The 18524-nt window shown below is 39.8% G+C and overlaps 1 protein-coding gene across 1 annotated transcript; it reads left to right on the plus strand.

Annotated features, from left to right (window-relative positions):
• The first annotated feature begins 3869 nt into the window (after nucleotides 1–3869).
• LOC109907299 (annexin A11-like) lies at nucleotides 3870–15364 on the plus strand. The gene is made up of 2 exons (XM_020505193.2): nucleotides 3870–4501; nucleotides 13970–15364. Exons 1-2 carry the CDS (start codon nucleotides 4115–4117, stop codon nucleotides 14120–14122), a joined length of 540 nt encoding a protein of 179 aa, XP_020360782.2. The 5' UTR covers nucleotides 3870–4114; the 3' UTR covers nucleotides 14123–15364.
• The last annotated feature ends 3160 nt before the right edge of the window (nucleotides 15365–18524 follow it).

Consider the following 18524-nt stretch of genomic DNA (forward strand, 5'->3'; position numbering starts at 1 on the left):
AGAAGACTCCCAGTTAGATAGCAAATGTTCATTTTTTCCAAAAATAATATTTTTTAGGCGAAAAAGCTCCCGTTTGTTCATCATGCTTGGCTGAGAAATCGACCAAAAAATGCTTAAACTATAACGCCAAACTTTTTTCAAAATTTGCTCCATAATATCGACAGAAACACGGCAAATGTTGTTTAGGATCCATCCTCAAGGTGTTTTTAACATATATATTCGATAATATATCCGTCGAGGCAATTGGTTTCTCATAAGAAGTGATTGGAAAAATGGCTACCTCAGTATTTTACGCGAGATTTTCTCCGGGAGACACTATGTGACCACTCGCCAAATATGGTCCCTTACAGCTATTCTCCAATGGAAATGCCTAAAAAGACGTCACACTGCTGTAGACACCTTGGGGAATGCGTGGAAAACGTAAGCTCATTCGTAGCTCATTCACAGCCATATAAGGAGTCATTGGCATGAGGCGGTTTCAAAAAATGCGGCACTTCCTGATTGGATTTTTATCTGGGTTTCGCCTGTAACATCAGTTCTGTGGCACTCACAGACAATATCTTTGCAGTTTTGGAAACATCAGAGTGTTTTCTTTCCAAAGCTGTCAATTATATGCATAGTCAAGTATCTTTCCGTGACAAAATATCATCATCTGATGAAGATTTTCAAAAGGTTAGTGAATTATTTTTCTTTTAATCCTGCGTTTGTTGATTGCATTTTTTGGCTATTCAAATGAGCTGTGTCTTTGGTGGTGGTTTGACATAAATATGTGCTATGTTTTCGCCGTAAAACATTTTAGAAATCTGACTTGCTGGCTAGATGAACAAGGTGTTTATCTTTCATTTGAGCTATTGGACTTGTTAATGTGTGGAGGTTAAATATTTCTAAGAATATTTTTGCATTCCGTGCGCCACCGTTCCAGCTGAACGTGGGAGGGGTCGTTCCCAAAAGGGAACCGGGAACGGGAACGTTTTTCATCCAAAATGTTTAATAGCGCCCCCTAATGCATAACTGCTTTTTGCATAACCCTCACCCACATTTCAATCAATCCGTTTTTTATTATCCAAATTCCAATCAGCTTAACACGTCCTTTCCACACTCACACAACTCTCACACTAGGAAAACACCTGTTCAGTTAATTAGTCAAGCACACAATATATTCATTCACATTCACTTAGTACTATTCCCAAACACACTCAGTATTCTCCTGCATAACTCGGTGTTACCTCCTATGCATACATATGTATCTTCTGCGGTTCCTCTATAGTCTCCATAGTAGCCTTAGTCTCCACAGTATCAATGGTACCTGAGCATCAAGCATTAATAGTCCCAATAGCATCCATAGTCCCTATAGGTATAGCAATGGTCCCTACAGCATCTATAGTCTCTCAGCATCTATAGTCTCTCAGCATCTATAGTCCCTCAGCATCATAGTATCAATAATTTATATAATCTTAAATGCTATGGTCTCCATAGACTCTATAGTCTTGCCGCTTCCCATACATATAGAATAGCACCTTGTGCACCTTATGCTATTCTCAGTGGTTCCCCAAACATATAGACACTTCTCATAAATGCCTAAAATAAGACCTTGTGCTATTACCAGTGGTTCTCAGACCACGTAGACACTTCTCATATAAATGCCTACAGACAATTGTCAGTGGAGCCTCTCCTGCCCTTACTCTAGCCTTCCTTACATTTCATTATTTACATTTTTTTTAAATGTATATACAGATTCATTTAAATGGATTTACTGAAATCAGTTGCCATCCCTCAATTGTTTGCAGAGGATGTGTCTTCTCCTGGGCATCTCAAAGTAAGGGTCTGGTCTGGATGGGTCCTCATCCTCTTTTGGTCAGACGGGAATTTCTTTCACGCTTTATAAAATTCGCCACCGGTTTCGCTCGCAGACCCCAACTGGAAAGATCCGCAGGCAGAATCAATCATGTTGTTCGTGACTGCAAATTGTCATGGAAATTCTTCCACAGGGACACTCAAAGTCAATCTTAAGTTAATCATTGTTTATTTGTCAGCGCACTGAAGAGGTTCCAACCAACTCAAAACATCATAGAACCCATGTCAATCAGGAGCTCTGCCTGGGCAGTCCCAATAGTTGTCTTATGTATGGCTATACACAGACAAGTTATTTTTGCATGATTTAGCATAATTCATGAATCATTACTGTTTTATTTAATTCATGTGACAGACCAATACTGGTTCATAACAGGTGACAGACCAATACCTCACAAGGTTTCTTCTCTCTAAGCTGAGACTTTGAAACTGAGATATCTTTCAAAACAAGGTCTGTGCGTATTGCCAAATTGCAGCTACTGATAGTGAGCATTTGTACAGTCAACCACTTGCATGAACACATAAATTGGTTTATAGAACAGCACATGAATAGAACACAGAAATTAGTTATAAGAAGAGCACAAAAACATTAAAATGTCCATTACAGTTACTTAAGGCAAAAACAAAAGTAGGGTGGTTGTTCGGGGTGGATGGATGGATGGATAAGGTTGCGAGTTTGAATCTCGTCAGCAACAACTTTAGCATTTTAACTAATTAGTAACTTTTGAACTACTTACTACATTTGAACTACGTATTAGCATGTTAGTTAACCCTTCCCCTAACCTTAACTCTTTATACTAACTCCTAAACTTAACCTTAACCCTAACCTCTAATCCTAACCCCTAGTTTAGATAATGTTAGCCTGCTAGCTAACATTAGCCACCTAGATAGAATTGGTTACATATCATACAATTTGCTAATTTATAACATATAGTACGTTTAGCAAATTCGTAACATATTCTATATTTAGCAAATTCCTAAGATATCATTTGAATTGTAATTCGTAACATATCATATGAAATGGGTGATGGATATTCACAAATATTCACAAAACGTAACGTATCATACTAAATGGAGTGTTTCGGATTTACTTACAGAATAATAGCAAACGCTCTGAGACCAGGTTGGTTCCAAAGGCCTAGACCATAATGACTGAACGCAGCCACACCCCATTTTTTCAAACCTGGCAGACAGGCCGGCAGGACCTACCTACCTGGCCGGCTGGCCGGACCTACCAACCTGGCCGACCGGACAGACCTACTTACCTGGCCGGCCAGACCTACCTACCTACATGGCAGTCAGGCCGGACCTACCTTAATGGCCGGCTTTACCTATCTTTCTGGACGGCTGACCATACCTACCTACCTGGTCGGCCGACTGGTCTCATCTGGCCATCCGTGCGGTCCTATCTGTCCAGCAGGCCGACTGGACCTATCTATTTATGTTACATTTTCACCTAGGTTACATTATTTGCTGCATTATCATATTATTACATTGTCTTGTTGCATTGTCATTTATGTTACATTATCTTGTTACATTGTCAATGTTACATTGTCTTGTAGTTTTACTGTTTGTTACATTATGCTGTTAAATTGTCATTGTGTTACATTATCTTGTTGCATTATCATGTGTGTTACATTATCTTGTTGCATTGTCATTTGTTACATTATCTTTGATACTTTATTATCTTCTTATTCTTCAATCAACAGTCTTTGCTGTTTTTTTTCCTGTGTTCCCTTACCATAAATAAATCCTTTAAGCATCTCTTTTGTTATAGTTTTACCTTATTACAGTATCAAATGTACAGTTTTGCATCATATCAAAGAAAATAAGTACTTGAATTTCTCTGAAAGTTTTGCACTGAAGAGTCATCAATAAGTGCAATAATTCAATGTGACTGTTACTGGTGTAGTTCAAAATATCACCATGGGGTTGCGCCCAACTCCTATTCAGACTATGGACAGCATTTCTGCCTGACTGCTAGACTTATTATTTGACTCTGGTCAGCTACTCAGTCTTTCCCCACCCCTAACCATTCCCTTTCAGCTCACCCACGCAGGCTTCCTCTAAGCATACTGAGCTGCCAGGGACGGACAGGGGAGGGGAATAGAGAGCATAATTGCTTTCTTTACTCAGCTTGTAGACAGGCAGACAGTTTAGGCAGAGAGACACAGAAGAACACTTGGAGAGATTGAGAGGAGGCACAAAATAAAGAAAGAGATAAGTAAGATAAAAGGGAAACAAATCACCAACAGCAAAAAAAATGGATCCCAACAAGATGCCAAACGCCCCACCACCAGGCTGGAACCCAGATGAGAAGTCTGGGATGGGACAACCAGCTCCTCCACCCTACCAGGACCACCCCAACGCAGGATACCCCGCACCAGCAGGCTACCCTCCCAATCCCCAGGGCTACGCACCACCGCCACAGTATGGAGGAGCTCCCGGGGCCCCTTACAGCCAGCCATACCCCCAGGGACAGTACTCCCCGGGACACTACCCCCAGTCCACCGTCACAGTCCAGCCTACGGTGTTTGTGACCCGTGGAGCTCTGCCTTACCCTCTGCCAGACTACCTGGGCTACTCCATTTTCACCATGCTGTGCTGCTGCCTGCCACTTGGCATCGCTGCACTTATCTACTCCATCTCGGTGAGTGGGACTTTTATTGCTGTTTTAAGAGTATTCAAATGTAATGTAGACGAATGTGTTTCTAGTAGAGATGTATCCTAAATAATCCACAGAACATAACTTGTTTCATTTTGTAGAGTAGTCAGTAGTGTATTTCTCACTCTAGTCTTTTTTTAGCATTATCCAAGAAACAAAGTTACCGGTATTGTTTAAATAAGGGCCCGTCTCTCTCTATCTCGCTCTTTAGAGTCAGTGATCTGAATTTTGACTTGGTGGTGGGCTGCATAGCTGGGGAGAGGGACATGTTTGTGATAGTTTTGGCCTTACAGTGTTGGTGTCTCACAGTCTTGAGTTCTGTTTTGAATAAGGTCCTGAGGATAGGTTGGTTTGAGGGGATCGGGGGAGGGGAGATGGGGTGCGGAGTAGGAATCAGGGAGAGTGTGTGTAAGAAAGGGAGGGACCCTTCCCGGAATATGGGTGATTAAAAATAGGGAATAGGGACAATGCGGGTGCCTTGACTGTGAGTGACGTAAGAGGGGGAGGTATTCAACATTTAAAAGGTATTCTGAAGACGAAAGGAGAACTCCATCAATCCTCCATCTTGTCCTTTGCCAAACCTCACCATCAAATGGACAGACATACTGAGAAGAGGGGTAGGAAAGGGCTGGAAACCCTGAAATATCCCTACATGCCCCAAGTCAATTTCAATTTAAGGGGCTTTATTGGCATGGGAAACATATGTTTAAATTGCTAATGCCAGTTGAATAGATAATAAACAAAAGTTGAATAGACAATAAAAAATGTACAGTAAACATTACACTTACAAAAGTTCAAAAAGAATAAAGACATTTCAAAAGTCATTATGTCTCTGTACAGTGTTGTAATGATGTGCAAATAGTTAGTAGTTACAAAAAGTACAAAAAGGCAAATGAATAAAACATAAAACATGGGTTGTATTTACAATGGTGTGTGATTTTCACTGGTTGCCCTTTTCTTTTGTCAAATCTTGCTGCTGTGATTGCACACTGTAGTATTTTACAGATTGTACACTGTGGATTGTACACCGTGTAATCTGAGGGAAATATGTGTCTCTAATATGGTCACAATGTCATTTCTGTAGATTATTATTTATTTTGTGATTAGTGATTCATTTTAAGGAAAAAAACAACAACAACCTGTCCCTCATTTAAAGGTCAAGCCTGTTACTTGAACTGAACTCTCGTTTTAATATGGTGAAACTATTCCTTTTTAAATATTATTTTCAAAAGAAACATTGAACATCTAATAGTCAAAAGCAGATGAGCCCGTCTACTCTTTTTGACCATGTTCTGGTGTTTCGTGGTGGAAAACTGAGTGTGTTGAGCATAACAGGTCGACCCTGTTACACATAGATAGACAGGCTAGAAATGTTTTCACAATAATAATAAACATTGTGAAGCTTGCATTCAATTGCCCCTCCCTGTTGAACACAACAAACTTCCATTTCCCCTGTAACGAGGGGATTTATGGCTGATCAGCAGTGTTGTGATCATACCTGTCGGCACTTAATGTATATTAATAGGAACTGTTAGCAGTTGATGTTATTCTTCAATAACACAGACCCCAAAGAAAAAAAGAAGAAAAAAAGAACACATCATAGTTGTTATGCTGGAAAGTAGATGACAGATGTTCCTTCTTCCCTGTCTTCAGTGATTCTCCACAGAACAAAGAGACAGGATGTAATCTATATTCCTACCCTTGTCACGTTCTGACCTTTATTTCCTTTGTTTTGTCTTTATTTAGTATGGTCAGGGCGTGAGTTGGGGTGGGCAGTCTATGTTTGGTTTCTGTTTCGGCCTAGTATGGTTCTCAATCAAAGGCAGGTGTCATTAGTTGTCTCTGATTGAGAATCATACTTAGGTAGCCTGGGTTTCACTGTCAGTTTGTGGGTGTTTGTTTCCGTGTGAGTGTTTGTCACCACACGGTACTGTTTCGTTTTTTTCTAGATTTCACGTTATTGTTTTTGTTTGAGTGTTCATTTGTCTTTATTAAAAACATTATGGACACTTACCACGCTGCAGACGAAGAGGAGATCTGTCGTTACAACCCTAGCCTGTGGTTGACCAATTAGAATTCCTTGCAGTAAAATTGGGCCAATGGCCAAATAACAAGTACCTCGTGTATAGGCAATTTTAACCAATTAGAATTTGCCACAAGTAGCTATGAGTCCCAGACTGAAATTCCTCCCATGTCTCTGACCCATTAATCAATGTTTCCCTTGATCATTAATTCCCTCTTCACCTTTAGTCCTCTGCGTTGTTTATTTATCTTAAAATATTCTTACAGCACTTACTATAGTATTTTTGTTTATTTAACCTTGAGGTGGGAAAACATGTTTTATATTAAGTTGAACATGTGCTCATTATGACAATGTTAAAATTAGGTTTAAAACATTTCTGGTGGAACGACCCACATCACAGACTGAATCATCTTAGCATGCTTTCTGGTGGAACGACCCACATCACAGACTGAATCATCTTAGCATGCTTTCTGGTGGAACGACCCACATCACAGACTGAATCATCTTAGCATGCTTTCTGGTGGAACGACCCACATCACAGACTGAATCATCTTAGCATGCTTTCTGGTGGAACGACCCACATTACAGACTGAATCATCTTAGCATGCTTTCTGGTGGAACGACCCACATTACAGACTGAATCATCTTAGCATGCTCTTCTAATCTCATATCCATGACTCACTGCCATGAAGTTATGTTTCATTTTCCCCTAAACTGAAGCATCTCATATCCATGACTCACTGCCATAAAGTTATGTTTCATTTTCTCATGAACTGAAGCAACCAGAGCTGATTCTTATCTGTGCAACACCCTAAAGTCATTGGGAAAACACGTTCATGCCTCCTTATCTTTCGGGTATCAACACAAACAACAGACTGTTGTTTCTGCAATTCTTTTTCCAGTTTTACACAACTGAAAGGCTATCTGGGGACAGATAGCCTGAATGCATCCAGAAGATACTCTGGAATCAATCTGTCAGACCTAGGTTTGATTTGACGCTTAAAACCTCTTAAGGATCTGAACCTTTAAAAAAAAAAAAAAAAATCGGAAATGACATACCCAAATCTAACTGCCTGTAGCTCTTGACCTGAAGCAAGGATATGCATATTATGGGTACCATTTTAAAGGAAACACTTAAGTTTGTGGAAATGTGAAATTAATGTAGGAGATTATAACACATTGGATCTGGTAAAAGATAATGCACTAACTAGAATAGAAATTGTGATAAATATAATGGGATAATGGCCTACTTATAGTAAACAGTTGAGCACCTGTCACATATACACCAGGAGACAGAAAGCAGGTGCAGAAGGTGATTTTAATAATGAAGAATGCAGATAAACAAAATATGAGAAGTGTACAGACCGTGAATGAAAACAAACCAATACTGCCTGATGACAGAGGCTACAGAGGGCTAAATAAAGTGGAGGTAATCAAGGTACTGATGAAGTCCAGGTTTGCATGACGATGGGAGCGGGAGACCGGGAGTAGGCGTAACCACACCCAGTTCAGACCTGGAGGAGACATAATGGGTGAGTGGTGTATTATCTCTCTAAGAGGCTACATGACGCTCTGCCAGGAAGCTTGGGCATGACTATCCCACACCGAGCTCTTCCCACTCTGACTCAGTTGCGGCAAGCTGCAGTTGCCAGTTTTTGGTGGATACTGCGTACAGAAGTGACAAACCGCACTGCAAACACAGTTTTCTCTTCTGTCTCTTCCAGTCGGCAGCACTGTCTGATTGGCACATAGACTTAATGCCCACTCACATAGAGTACACTACCAGCCCATCTTAAAACTATTCCCAGACAGGGAGAGATACAAAGGAGTTATGTATCTAGGAAAATGTATGTTCCAAGAAATGTGTTACTGTACATGTAGAAAGAAAAGGAGATATGGAGATATGTCCTGTATGAGAAAGCTGGTGAAATTATGACTTCCTATTTGCTACCGGCTACTGTTGTGGAAATGATTCCCTTGGATTACATACAGTGCATTCGGAAAGTATTCAGACCCCTTAACTTTTTCCACATTTTGTTACATTACAGAGTTATTCTAAAATGGATTAAATTGTTTTTCCTCCTATCAATCTACACACAATAACCCATATTGACAAAGGAAAAACAGTTTATAATTTTGTAAATTTATAACAAATAAAAACAGAAATATCACATTTACATAACTAGTCAGAACCTTTATTCAGTACTTTGTTGAAGCACTTACAGCCTTGAGTCTTCTTCGGATGATGCTACAAGCTTGACAAACCTGCATTTGTGGAGTTGCCGCTGAAAAAACACCCCCGCAGCATGATGCTGCCAACAACCACCCCACCCATTCAGGCCAAAGAGTTTCGTCAGAGTCCTTTAGGTGCCTTTTGGCAAACTCCAAGCGGGCTGTCATGTGCCTTTTACTGAGGAGTGGCCCGATTGGTGGAGTGCTGCAGAAATGATTGCCCTTCTGGAAGGTTCTCCCATCTCCACAGAGGAGCTCTGGAGCTCTGTCAGAGTTACCATCGGGTTCTTGGTCGCTTTCCTGATGAAGGCCCTTCTTCCTCAATTGCTCAGTTTGGCCAGGCGGCCAGCTCTAGGGAGAGTCTTCCTAGAGCTGGCCGCCTGGCCAAACTGAGCAAACTTCTTCCATTTAAAAATTATGGAGGTCACTGTGTTCTCAGGCACCTTCATTGCTGTAGAATTGTTTTGGTACCCTTCCCCAGATCTGTGCCTCGACACAATCCTGTCTCGGAAAAATTCTGCTCTGATATGCACTGTCAACTGTGGGACCTTATATAGACAGGTGTGTGCCTTTCCAAATCATGTCCAATTAATTGAATTTACCACAGGTGGACTCCATTCAGGTTGTAGAAAGATCTCAAGGATGATCAATGGAAACAGGATGCACCTGAGCTCAATTTGGAGTCACATAGCAAAGGGTCTGAATACTTATGTAAAGATATTTCAATTTTTTATTTGTAATAAATTTGCAAACATTTCTAAACCTGTTTTAGCTTTGTCATTATGGGGTATTGTGTGTAGATTGATGAGGAAAATGTTTTATTTCATCCATTTTAGAATAAGGCTGTAATGTAACTAAATGTGGAAAAAGTGAAGGGGTCTGAATACGTTCTGAATGCACTGTAGATAGTTGCATTCCCTATTTTATTGAGTTTGGATTGTTTGAGGTTAGTTCGAGATCTATGCAGGATATTGTTATGTTTTGATTTATAGGATTTTCCACATCTCAGCATGTTTTTCCTGGCCTAACCCACAAGAGGGGGGTTAGGCCAGGAGAGAGTCTGTTGTGTTTGGGATTTGCGCCAGGTTGTCTGGGAAGGGTAGGAGGAGGGGAACAGGCCTGTGGGAGGGTCAACAGAGGTACAGGCCTGGGCAGGGGATTGCAACTGGAATCTGCCTCTTGGAAATTCAACGTTCACACAGTGGGGCCTTTCTAACATGGTGGACAAGAGGGCATAATCAGAGAGCAGAAAGAAGCTATTGTGTGTGTGTGTGTGTGTGTGTGTGTGTGTGTGTGTGTGTGTGTGTGTGTGTGTGTGTGTGTGTGTGTGTGTGTGTGTGTGTGTGTGTGTGTGTGTTTGTGCTCGTGCGTGCGTGCTCATGCTTGTGTGTGTGTGTGTGTGTCTGCTCGAGCTTGGTTGCGTGTCTGTGTGTGTGTGTGCTCGTGCTTGTCTATGTGCGTGTGTGCTCGTGCTTGTGTGTGTGCTCGTGCTTGTGTGTGGTTACGTGTCTGTGGCTGAAAGTGTTTTTAGATTTGTGTCTGTGTGTCGTAGGCTGTGTGTTTTCCAGTCAGTATGTTGTGAAATGTTTTAGTGTGATTTGCCATGAAATAAGAACAGGACGATGAACAGATCCCTTTAGGAGATTGCACAATATTTCCTGGCAATTGTCTTCGAAAGGAGTAGCGTGTCTGTTGTTTCCCTTGACAAGTTTCAAGTTCATTTAGTAATCCATTAAGCATATTTTCCTGTCTTTGTACATTCTGAAGAAAACAGTTATTATTTTAATACTATTTATACTATACTCTGGCATTATCAGAAAATGGTTACACACACTAACTATTAACACCACTTGCTAGGATACCCCAGCCTCCTTTTATGAAGCGGCCCCTATCTGGGCCCCATGGGTTGTTGGGAATGAATAGGGCCATTACCACAGGTCCAAATAGAATGTTGCTTACGCTGTTGGTATTTGCTCTAAACCCTGAACTTCATTGTGAATGTTATCTTTATTGTGACTGTCATGATATGTTGAGAATGGTACTTCAATATTTGTCAATGTCTGAGATAAAGCTGTTTGCTTTATCTCAGACATCCGTTTATGACATTCTTTTTCATCAGATTTTTTGTGTTTAACGTTACAGAGTGCACTTTGAGGAAACAGAGATGCGTAAAATAAGTTATAGTGGCCGTGCCTTAGACGAGAAAAACATAAGCAATCACAATCACAACTAACAAATCTATGAATTTGAAACATTGTCGAACACGGCTCCTTTGTAAGCAGGACCGTTAGTGGCATGAATCCGGCATGTGTTAAGCTGAACTTATAAGCAACATGTGGTGGAAAGGGAAAGTGGCTGAGAATTGGGTAATTTAAGGGAGAATAATTTAAGAGAGAGCACAGGTGCACCAAACCACACAACCTCTGTGTTCCACTCCCAGTAATTCTCCAATTAATACAGTCCACACTCCAAATGTTTGTCATTTTTTAGGTGAAGTGTAGAGACTTAGCTGTCAATGAAAATAGCAACAGCATTGTTTCAGTTAACCCTTCGATAGCCACTTTATCTATCCATCCATTGTTTACAATACACACTCATCCCTCTTAACCCCATTACTGACAGTACCCTACTGTCACGTCGTGTTTGTCGGTGGCAGGGAAGTCAAGCGCAGGAGAATTGAACTTGGAATAAATTTAGTATTTTCATAACTTAAAACATAAACTCCAAAGTCCATAATAAAATAAATGTGGTTACAAAGACACGTCGCACACCAATCCATAAAACATGAACATAACAATAAACAATCTCTGACAAGGACATGAGGGGAAACAGAGAGTTAAATACACAACAATTAATGAATGGGATTGGAACCAGGTGTGTAAGAAAACCAGACGAAACCAATGGAAAATGAAACATAGATCAATGATGGCTAGAAGACCGGTGACGTCGATCGCCGAGCACCGCCCGAACAAGGAGAGGCATCGACTTCGGTAGAAGTCGTGACACCTACTCTACCCTCATGTACATACTGTATATTAGGTAGAATTTGGTAGAGTTTGTTTTTGGTCTACTCTTGTAAATATTGATTCATTGATTATATCTTAGTGGAATAAGAAAGTATGTAGTTACTAAGCTAACACAATTCTGTACATTGCTCTGTAATGTACAATTGACCTTATTTTAGAACCCCAAAAAAGTCATAAATAAAATAAAATGTTATTTGTCACATGCGCCGAATACAACAGGTGTAGTAGACCTGACAGTGAAATGCTACTTACAAGCCCTTAAACAACAATGCAGTTTTAAGAAAATCCCTAAAAAAGTAAGAGATAAGAATAACAAATAATGAAAGAGCAACCGTAAATAACAATAGCAGGGCTATATACATGGGGTAGCGGTACAGAGTCAATGTGTCAATGTGCAGGGGGGCATTGGTGTCGAGGTAATTATGTACATGTAGGTAGAGTTATTAAAGTGACTATGAACTGCAGCCTTAGTCAACAGTATCATCCAGGAAACCAGATTAGACTGTTAGCTCTATTCTATGACTTAAGATGACATCTGAGATGACATGTATTACTGGTTGTCATTACACAGAGTGCCAGTGAGGTTATCACTCACAAGAGTAAACATTTTACAACTCAATGTCAAATATTGACTTATTGTTACACAAATGTATCAATTTGCTCAATTCAGTGTTGTGGGCTATCAGTAATGACACAAGAAAGACTCAACTCAACTTATTTTGGTCAACCGTGGGGACTAATGTCTAGATTCAATTTGTAGAGCAGAAGATCTGCTGAAATGTAAAGGTAATTTCCGTTTGAGTCGACATATGCAGCGTTTACCGTGAACGCTGTCTCTCTGCAGTCACAGGAACATTGCCTTCCACGCTACGGATTGAATCTAGCCCTAGAAGTCTAAATAAATTGCAGGGCTGTTCCAGTTTGGCCTTACAGTTGATTCATTTGGTAAAAATGTCCACACTATCAATGTCATTTAGAGTCACATATTGCCAGATTATGTATAACACTGTATATGTTAGGTATATATTTTATTTGACTATGTATTCAGTGTTGCTCAACTCTTCTATTTACCAAGGGGTTGTACTTTATCCTTCTCTGAGTGTGTAGTTGATAGAAATAGTGTTTACCTTGTATCATGTCAGTATGTTTGTGAAAACACAAAGGAAGAGACCATTATAAGAAACAGATTGAGGCTATGTTAACAACGTCATGTGACTAGGGGGAGGTTGATTCAATTGAGACTTAAATTAAATTGAGTCAGTCACTGTTGAGTGGGAGAGATCTTATAGGGGGGTGTGAGGTCATGTTGTTATTCTTTAAACATAGACTAAGGTGTCAGAAACACTACATTTATTTCACTATGAGAATTTTAGCTTCTGCTGCTTACCCAATAATGCTTTGAGTGGGAATTTTGGTGCCTGTTGTTTGTGTTTTACAGCCACTTCATGTTTGGCACAAGACTCTTCCTGACTTGGAGAAAGAAAGTAATCCAAGACACTCATATACTGTTCAACTTTTTCTTACAGCTTTACTGTTGCTTAGTGTGTGACTCATACTGACTCTTGTAGTCAGCTGCTCAGAGATGTCTATAGTGTAAGGAGAGTCACGGACACTGAGACTTCAGTTAGTTGACTCAATGTTTAGCATCGCCTGTCAACTCTTGTTCTTCCCCCAAGAGAAATAATAACAGGTGTCAAAATATGTCTTACAATATAGCATCATTCTTAAGACTGTAGCTAGGGGAGAGAGCTCCAGGTTTGTGCTCCATCCACAGCTGTTTCAACTTAGTGCTGATTGGGGTGTGGCCACAGGAAATCAGTATTTTAGTTGTTTTTCATCACTAGTAGGTATTAATATGATATATTATAAATGCTCTGCAGTGAGAGAGAAAAATGTCCCTATTTGTTTTTTATTTTCTGACTTTGTTAGCATGTTGGCTGAGTATTGTGTTTGTGAATTAATACTGCATCTCCTGAAATAACTCCAATCGAATAAGAGCATGGTGGCACTAAATCATCATTGAACTCTCTCCGTTGAAGTCTCTTCCTCTTTTTCCTGAATGACGATTACAACAATTACAACTCTCTCTCACTATCTCCCTCCATCCCTCTGTCCTTCTATCCTTCTGTGCTCCCTCCCTCCCTCCTTCCCTCCCTCTCTCTCTGCTCTCAGACTAGAGACGCCAACAACCAGGGTCATCAGCAGATTGCTGAGAAGAATTCTCGTCTAGCGCGGATACTGAACCACACCGCCCTGGGTATCGGCATCACCGTCATCGTCCTGTACATCGTCTCTGCCATCATCCTGGGCAACCGTATCGACTGATCTGACACCTCAACACGAGCTAGCACCACAGACACCGCTTCTCTCAACCCCAGCACCCAAAATCATCATAACCTTGACCACATACAATAGGTGACAGGCACTTTCCAAAGAGATACATCCCACTGGGGACAAACTGGTTGAATCAACGTTGTTTCCACGTCATTTCAATGAAATGGCGTTGAACCAACGTGGAATATAAATTGAATTGATGCCTGTGCCCTGTGGGATATATCATAATGCTGTTTATTCATCAATGTTTATGACATACATTTTGAAAAACTACATCTAATGACTTACTTTTTTTAATACCGGCAGACCGGATAGTTTAAATCCTTCATTATTTTGCCTGTTTAATTGTATATGTAATATACATAAATAAACACCAAATTATGGACACAAATTGTATTTTGGAATATTTCTAATACATTTCTGAAGGATAGTGTATGTACATTCAGTGTTTATGGATAAGTCATATCAGAGTTTAAAGACACATTTGACAATGTTATGAGAATGCAGCAGAAAGAGACTATTCTTAAAGTCTGAAATGACATGTATTACTGGTTGTCATTACACAGAGTGCCAGTGAGGTTACCACTCACAAGAGTAAACATTTTACAACTCAATGTCAAATATTGACTTATTGTTACACAAATGTATCAATTTGCTCAATTCAGTGTTGTGGGCTATCAGTAATGACACAAGAAAGACTCAACTCAACTTATTTTGGTCAACTGTGGGGACTAATGTCTAGATTCAATTTGTAGAGCAGAAGATCTGCTGAAATGTAAAGGTAATTTCCGTTTGAGTCGACATATGCAGCGTTTACCGTGAACGCTGTCTCTCTGCAGTCACAGGAACATTGCCTTCCACGCTACGGATTGAATCTAGCCCTAGAAGTCTAAATAAATTGCAGGGCTGTTCCAGTTTGGCCTTACAGTTGATTCATTTGGTAAAAATGTCCACACTATCAATGTCATTTAGAGTCACATATTGCCAGATTATGTATAACACTGTATATGTTAGGTATATATTTTATTTGACTATGTATTCAGTGTTGCTCAACTCTTCTATTTACCAAGGGGTTGTACTTTATCCTTCTCTAAGTGTGTAGTTGATGGAAATAGTGTTTACCTTGTATCATGTCTGTATGTTTGTGAAAACACAAAGGAAGAGACCATTATAAGAATGCAGATATTTAAACCAAATTTGTTTTAAAATAAAGTTCAGTGTAAATAAAAATCACACACCGACTTCAGAAACTTTTAGATCAAACAGCCTTTTGACTGGTGGCAGGGTACAACTAATAATCCTAGAGCAGGTTTTCATCAAGGATATCTCTGTACTTTGCTCCATTCATCTTTCCCTCGATCCTGGCTAGTCTCTCAGTCCCTGCCGCTGAAAAACATGCCCATGGCATGATGGTCTTAAGGTGCCTTTTGGCAAACTCCAAGCGGGCTGTCATGTGCCTTTACTGAGTGACTTCCGTCTGGTCACTCTACCATGAAGGCCTGATTGGTGGAGTGCTGCAGAGATGGCTGTCCTTCTGGAAGGTTATCCGATCTCCACAGAGGAACTCATCGGGTTCTTGGTTACCTCCTGACCAAGGCCCTTCTCAACTGATTGCTCAGTTTGGCCCGGGCGGCCAGCTCTAGGATGAGTCTAGGTGGTTCTAAACTTCTTCCATTTAAGAATGATGGAGGCCACTGTGTTCTTAGGGACCTTCAATGCTGCAGAATTGTTTTGTACCCTTCCCCAGAACGGTATTTCAACAAAATCATGTGTCTGAGCTCAATAGACAATTCCTTCGACCTCATGGCTTGGTTTTTATTCTGACATGCACTGTCAACTGTGGGACCTTATATAGAAAGGTGTGTCACTTTCCAAATCATGGTCCAAGGTAAACTCCAATTAAGTTGTAGAAACATCTCAAGGATGATCAATGGAAACAGGATGCAACTGAGCTCAATTTCGAATTGAATAGCATAGGGTCTGAATACTTAAAAACCTGTTTTCACTTTGTCATTATGGGGTATTGTGTGTAGATTGATGAGAAAACAACAAATGTAATACATTTTAAAATAAGGCTGTAAAGTAATGTGGAAAAAGTCAAGGGGGTCTAAATACTTTCCGAATGCACTGTACAGTACCAGTCAAAAGTTGGAAACACCTAGTCATTCAAGGGTTTTTCTTTATTTTTACTATTTTCTACATTGTATAATATAGTATTCTTCAAAGTAGCCACCCTTTGCCTTGATGACAGCTTTGCACACTATTGGCATTCTCTCAACCAGCTTCATGAGATAGTCACCTGGAATGCATTTAAATTAACATGTGTGCCTTGTTCCAAGTTCATTTGTGGAATTTCTTACCTTCTTAATACGTTTGAGACAATCAGTTGTTTTGTGACAAGGTATGGGTGGTATACAGAAGATAGCCCTATTTGGTAAATGACCAAGTCCATATTATAGCAAGAACAGCTCAAATAAGCAAAGAAAAAATGACAGTTCATCGTTACTTTAAGACATGAACACCGGTTACCACCACAGCCACCTCTTCTCTCAACCCCAGCACCCAAAATCATCATAACCTTGACCACATACAATAGGTGCAGGTGACAGGCACTTTCCAAAGAGATACATCCCACTGGGGACACACTAGTTTCAATGAAATGGCGTTGAACCAACGTGGAATATACGTTGAATTGACGCCTGTGCCCTGTGGGATATATCATAATACTGTTTATTCATCAATGTTTATGACATACATTTTGAAAAACTTACATCTAATGACTTACTTTTTTTAATACCGGCAGACCGGATAGTTTAAATCATTCATTATTTTGCCTGTTTAATTGTATATCTAATATACATAAATAAACACCAAATTATGGACACAAATTGTATTTTGGAATATTTCTAATACATTTCTGAAGGATAGTGTATGTACATTCAGTGTGTATGGATAAGTCATATCAGAGTTTAAAGACACATTTGACAATGTTATGAGAATGCAGCAGAAAGAGACTATTCTTAAAGTCTGAAATTACATGTATTACTGGTTGTCATTACACAGAGTGCCAGTGAGGTTACCACTCACAAGAGTAAACATTTTACAACTCAATGTCAAATATTTACTTCTTGTTACACGTGTATCAATTTCCTCAATTCAGTGTTCTTTGCTGTCGGCAATGACACAAGCAATATCTAATTCAACTTATTTCTGACAACTGTGGAGACTAAGGCCTACATTCAATCTGTAGCATGGAAGGTCCGTTGTATAGCACAATTGAAATTTAAAGGTAATTTCCAATTGAGTCAACATATGCAACATTTACCGTGAATGTAGTCTCCTCGAACGCAGGAACATTTCTTTTTTTCCTTTTGGTACGGATTTAATCTAGCTCTTAGTAAGAGATAGATATCTGCTAGCCAACTAGCTCTGTTTAGCTTAGCATTTTAACTGTCCGTAACTGTCCATTTTTTAAAATTTCACCTTAACATTTCAACAAAACAAATGTTAGCTGACATACTTGTAGTCTTTTAATTGAACTTAAGTAGCTAAGAGGTTGCTAAATGCTTATCAAGCTAGCCTGCTCTGATTAGCTTAGCATGTTGCTGCTAGCTTGTTACAATTTACTCTTTGCTTCAAGTCTAAGAGATGTTGTCACATTTGTCTGACTACTGTATCACAATATTTTTTTCAAAACGTTACAACTTTTAACTCCAAGTTTTATTTACAAGATGCTCAGTTCAAACCTCCGCTATGATTTCAAGTTGTGCATCTGTTAAACTCTGCCCATTGACCTTTTAGGAACCAATTTGTTCTTCCCTAAACCAATCAGATTCTTTCTGCCCTTAGAACAAAGTTGACTACACGTTGACAACCTTCTCTTCAATCACAGAGAAGAGCAGAAATCTGTTGATAGTGTAAATCAATAGTAGTCCTGTGTGGCTAAATTGGTAGAGCATGGCGCTTGCAATGCCAGGGTTCTGGGTTTTATTCCCACCGGGGACCTGTACAAAGTCACTCTGGATAAGATTGTCTGCTAAATGACCCCAAAAAATATAGAAATGCTCCCTGGGTCACTCAATGGATGGCCCATTCACCAGTATTTCTGTACTGTCACTGAGAAGGCCCTTTATGTCGCAGAGTTTAGAAAGACAGACTCCCACAACGATCTGATTATGTTTGTCTTGGAATTTTCTCACATATCACCCATCTCACATCCTGCTCCTCCCTCTCCATGAGGTCACACACCAGTTATATATCCTCCACAAAAAAAACAATTCATGAAATGTTCACTTTGTAGTCCGATTGCACTCAACACATTGCTTAGAACATATTGCAGATACAGTATTTTATATTTTATAAAACACTAGAATAACCAGTTAATTGTTCCGAA

This window comes from Oncorhynchus kisutch, linkage group LG2 (genome assembly GCF_002021735.2).
Source record: "Oncorhynchus kisutch isolate 150728-3 linkage group LG2, Okis_V2, whole genome shotgun sequence".
Taxonomy (NCBI): domain Eukaryota; kingdom Metazoa; phylum Chordata; class Actinopteri; order Salmoniformes; family Salmonidae; genus Oncorhynchus; species Oncorhynchus kisutch.